General features: G+C 37.0%; 1 protein-coding gene across 3 annotated transcripts in view; it reads right to left on the minus strand.

Annotated features, from left to right (window-relative positions):
• abcc3 (ATP-binding cassette, sub-family C (CFTR/MRP), member 3) overlaps nt 1-6,000 on the minus strand; it is a 118,735-nt gene that overhangs the window by 28,999 nt on the left and 83,736 nt on the right. The window contains exon 23 of one of the 3 annotated variants that reach the window (XM_079801699.1): nt 2,566-2,879. The exons of the other annotated variants lie outside the window; for them this stretch is intronic. Coding sequence (XP_079657825.1) covers nt 2,566-2,879 — 314 coding nt within the window. The remainder of the gene's footprint in view (nt 1-2,565; nt 2,880-6,000) is intronic. 3 annotated transcript variants of the gene reach the window in all.

Raw genomic sequence — 6,000 nt, forward strand, 5'->3', positions numbered from 1 at the left:
ATTTCTCATAATCATACTAATAATGTATTAAATCATATACAATACCATTATTTTTATATAAATATTATAATCATTGTTGTTGTTATAAGTAGTAGCAGTATTATATAATTTAACAAATTAATGAAATGTATTATTATTAAATTCTTGCAGTAATTTATTAAATATTTCATAAAAACAATTTGTATTATTATTATTATTAGCAGTTTTATATAAATTACTGCAATAATTTATTTTATTTTTATTTTCTTGTAGCCATTTATTAAATTATATAATAAAATAATTAAAAAATATTATAACTATTATTAGTAGTAAATAATTTAATAAACTATTACAATAATGTATTATCACTATTGTTGTTGCTGTTAATAATAATAAATTATTGCAAAAAAGTATCATCATAATACTCATAATCATATTAATAATGTATTAAATCATAAAACAATAATTATTATTATTGTTATAAGTAGTAGAATTATTATATAATTTAACAAATTATTAGAATCAAGTATTATTATTATTAATAATTTCTTGTAGTAATTTATTAAATTATATAATATAAATAATTGTAATTATTATTAATATTAGTATTATATAATTTAACAAATGATTGAAATAATGTATTATTAGTTCCCTTTCGTTCAGTCACTACGACGTGATGGGGGTTTCGCTTAGAAGCCAATTACCCTCGAGGAGTCTAACAGCGCCCAATGGCAGTGCCAATGCCATGGGCATGCGGTATTTGCATGCGTAACTCCGCCCCACCTCGTGGGTATATAAGGAAGTACGCTGGCAACATCGCATTATGTTTCTGCTTTGGAGCCAAGAGTATCTCTTCACACCTTCAAGCCTGCTAACTGAAGGCGTTTCTCAATGTCAAGGAAGGATCATCGGAAGCCAGAATTCCGAGGATGTTACGTCATCGACGTCCGTCAAAGGGCTGTTCCAATGTCGAGGATCCTCGGAATTTCAACCAAGGTCTGAGTCCTTCGTTCGAAAAAAATGCCATATACAGGAAAGGATGCATACGAGTAGACTTCGCGCACTTAGTGTTCTCAAATCACCCACAATCCTATGCGCGCAGCTTTGCTATCTTGTTCACAAAAATACAAAATATCGGACGTTGGCGGAGTCGGAGCGTTAACGGGGCAATATGCTTTCAAGTGTAAGTATTTACGTTATTTGTTATAACCGTAGTAAATATAAGTAAAGTTTAACTTTTAAATGCCAGTACAAATTACAACCGTATTGATATTATACAAATTACGTTATTGATGGCTAAAGGCCCGGGTATACTTCGGCCGTCCGCGTTCGTGCACCGCCCGCATGACGTAATTTTCGTCACTCGGAGGGCTCGCGGCCGGCCGCACACCCCGTCCGCGCGCAGCCCAAATTTTCAGACCGCGCGGACGGTCCGCGTGCAACAGCGCATGCGCCAGCAGTACAGAAGAGTCCACTAGGTGGAAACACGCACAGTATTGAGCACAGTGTTCAGCCGTCGAAGAAGTGTGTGCAAAGACCGGTTGAAAAACAACACGCTTGGAAAAAAAGAGAGAATTTTTGATTCTTAAGTGTTTCTTCCAAACTATGTAGCAATGGTGGATGCACTACAGTTCTTCTCCGATCATGCCCAGCGAATGTCCCGTTGATGACAGGACTCAGTGCTGCCCTCCGATGTCTGGTGGAGCATAGGCACTTTTTTACTGCGCATGTGTCGAACGCGATCATCCGCGCGCATCCGTTGTGTAGTATACTTTGAAAGACGCGCGGACAGGGCTGCGCGCGTGACGCGTCCGGGCGCGGTAAGTGAAGTATACCCGGGCCTTTACAGACCTTTTCACTGACGTAATGAGGCTGATGTGCACTTGCTAGCCTGTTCCATTTACTTATTCTCCGAATGCTAAAGAGGAGCCTCGCCGAGCCTCTGAAGGAAGTGACTTGGAAGGACCAGTCCTAGAGGAAGGATCCTTGACATTGAGAAACACCTTCAGTCTTTGTCAGCCTTCGAGACGAGCAGCTTTCCAGAGGCGTTGGTGTTGATGGCGTGTTCCAGTGATCGCATACTAGGTGTTTCTCAATGTCAAGGATCCGCAGCAGATACATATTGCAATGTTGCCAGCGTACTTCCTTATATACCCACGCTGTGGGGCGGAGTTACGTATGCAAATTCTGCATGCCCATGGCATTGGCACTGCCATTGGGCGCTGTTAGACTCCTCGAAAGTAATTGGCTTGTAAGCGAAACCCCCATTCGTTAGTCACTAACGTTATGTCTCTGTTCCCTCCTCAGGGAACGAGGGTTACATCCGTAACCGAGACGTTTCTTGTAGTAATTTATTAAATTATATAATACAATAACTTGTAGTAGTAGTATTAAATAATCGAGTATAATTGAACTAATGGGTAAAGAACAGCATGAGCTGAGAGTTCAGTGAGTCGAGTTCGTTCACCAGAGTCTCGACTCCCTGACCGCACTAAACCCAATGACCAAACACAACACAGTGATAATGCAACATCAACACATGTTAGCATGCTGTATTAATGAGTTAGCAGACGTGTTCCTATTTACCTGGACCCACCAATAGAACAGCATTAACGGCACTATGACTATGAGGAACAGAGGGGTGAGGACAGAGCAAACGAGCAGCACATTTACTGTGTACCAGAACGTGCGCATCCAGATATCAATATTGTCTGGAATGAGAGAGTCTATTGTGTCCACGTCTTTGCTGAAGCGGTTCAAGACCCGCCCTGAGGGTGTGGCCTCGAAAAAGGCCTGCGGGGCCCTCAGGATGCCCTGGAGCATGTGGAGGTGTGTGGCGCGGGCCGCCTTCAGCATGCTGTACGCCCGGCATAGTAAACAGTTGGCCAGAATCAGCGCACCTGTGGCAGCACAACATCGAGGAAGAGGAGGGTTAGTGGGTCCGCACACACACACACACACACACACATCTGCTTCACACAGGCGCGTCACACAGGCTCACGGGGCCGGGCATTCACACACACTTCAATACGATTCTGATTCACAACCGTAAGATTCGATTCTTATTTTGATTCACAAGTTTGCAAATCGATTCACTCCTAATTTCAATTCACAAGCATGCGATTCGATTCGATTCACATTTTGATTAACAAGTTTGCAACTCGATTCAATTCCGATTTTGATTCACAAGCATAACATTTGATTCACTTCCCATTTTGATTCACAAGCTCGCGAATCGATTCACTCCTACTTTCAATTCAGAAGCATGCGATTCGATTCAATTACGATTTTGATTCACAAGCATGTGATTCGATTCACTTCCCATTTTGATTCACAAGTTTGCAAATCGATTCAATTCCGATTTTGATTCACAAGCATGCAACTCGATTCAATTCTTATTTTGATTCACAAGCATGTGATTCAATTCACTTCCCATTTTGATTCATAAGTTTGCAACTCGATTCAATTCTGATTTTGATTCACAAGCATGCGATTCGATTAAATTCTGATTTTGATTCACAAGCATGCAACTCGATTCAATTCTGATTTTGATTCACAAGCATGCGATTCAATTCAATTCCTATTTTGATTCACAAGTTTGCGATTCGATTAAATTCTTATTTTGATTCACAAGTTTGTGATTAAATTAAAATTCTTATTTTGATTCACAAGTTTGCGATTCGATTCAATTCCGATTTTGATTCACAAGTTTGCGATTCGATTCAATTCTTATTTTGATTCACAAGTTTGCGATTCGATTCAATTCCAATTTTGATTCACAAGTTTGTGATTTGATTCAATTCCAATTTTGATTCACAAGTATGTGATTCAATTAAATTCCTATTTTGATTCACAAATTTGCGATTCGATTCACTTCCAATTTTGATTCACAAGTTTGTGATTTGATTCAATTCCAATTTTGATTCACAAGTATGTGATTCAATTAAATTCCTATTTTGATTCACATGTTTGCAATTCGATTCACTTCCAATTTCAATTCACAAGCATGCGACTTGATTGAATTCCTATTTTGATTCACAAGTTTGCGATTCGATTCACTTCCAATTTCAATTCACAAGCATACGACTTGATTCAATTCCTATTTTGATTAACAAGTATGTGATTAAATTAAATTCCTATTTTGATTCACAAGTTTGCGATTCGATTCACTTCCAATTTTGATTCACATGTTTGCGATTCGATTCACTTCCAATTTTGATTCACATGTTTGCGATTCGATTCACTTCCAATTTCAATTTACAAGCATACGACTTGATTCAATTCCTATTTTGATTCACAAGTTTGCGATTCGATTCCAATTTCAATTCACAAGCATGCGACTTGATTCAATTCCTATTTTGATTCACATGTTTGCGATTTGATTCAATTCCTATTTCAATTCACAAGTTTGCGACTTGATTCAATTCCTATTTTGATTCACAGGTTTGCGATTTGATTCAATTCCAATTTCAATTCACAAGCATGCGACTTGATTCAATTCCTATTTTGATTCACAAGTTTGCGACTTGATTCAATTCCTATTTTGATTCACAAGTTTGCGATTTGATTCAATTCCAATTTCAATTCACAAGCATGCGACTTGATTCAATTCCTATTTTGATTCACAAGTTTGCGATTTGATTCAATTCCAATTTCAATTCACAAGCATGCGACTTGATTCAATTCCTATTTTGATTCACAAGTATGCAACTTGATTCAATTCCTATTTTGATTCACAAGTATGTGATTCGATTCAATTCCTATTTTGATTCACAAGTTTGTGATTTGATTCAATTCCAATTTTGATTCACAAGTATGTGATTCAATTAAATTCCTATTTTGATTCACAAATTTGCGATTCGATTCACTTCCAATTTTGATTCACAAGTTTGTGATTTGATTCAATTCCAATTTTGATTCACAAGTATGTGATTCAATTAAATTCCTATTTTGATTCACATGTTTGCAATTCGATTCACTTCCAATTTCAATTCACAAGCATGCGACTTGATTGAATTCCTATTTTGATTCACAAGTTTGCGATTCGATTCACTTCCAATTTCAATTCACAAGCATACGACTTGATTCAATTCCTATTTTGATTAACAAGTATGTGATTAAATTAAATTCCTATTTTGATTCACAAGTTTGCGATTCGATTCACTTCCAATTTTGATTCACATGTTTGCGATTCGATTCACTTCCAATTTTGATTCACATGTTTGCGATTCGATTCACTTCCAATTTCAATTTACAAGCATACGACTTGATTCAATTCCTATTTTGATTCACAAGTTTGCGATTCGATTCCAATTTCAATTCACAAGCATGCGACTTGATTCAATTCCTATTTTGATTCACATGTTTGCGATTTGATTCAATTCCTATTTCAATTCACAAGTTTGCGACTTGATTCAATTCCTATTTTGATTCACAGGTTTGCGATTTGATTCAATTCCAATTTCAATTCACAAGCATGCGACTTGATTCAATTCCTATTTTGATTCACAAGTTTGCGACTTGATTCAATTCCTATTTTGATTCACAAGTTTGCGATTTGATTCAATTCCAATTTCAATTCACAAGCATGCGACTTGATTCAATTCCTATTTTGATTCACAAGTTTGCGATTTGATTCAATTCCAATTTCAATTCACAAGCATGCGACTTGATTCAATTCCTATTTTGATTCACAAGTATGCAACTTGATTCAATTCCTATTTTGATTCACAAGTTTGCGATTCGATTGAATTCTGATTAAATTTCGATTTGATATTGATTCATTTGGATATGCATCAGGTGCAGTACATCAATTTTTGAGGAAGAGATGAGCGGCCACACACACTGAAGAGACGCTTGAATTTCATAGTTTGAAATCTGAGGATTCGTTTCTCATCAAAGCACGAGATTATTGTGATGATTGTGATGATTGTGATGATTGTGATGATTGTGATTATTGGATGGCAGGAGCTACACATAAAGCTCAGATCAGTGGAGGATTTAGGAATCGATACGAGTTCA

This window comes from Gobio gobio, assembly GCF_949357685.1.
Source record: "Gobio gobio genome assembly, chromosome: 20".
NCBI lineage: Eukaryota > Metazoa > Chordata > Actinopteri > Cypriniformes > Gobionidae > Gobio > Gobio gobio.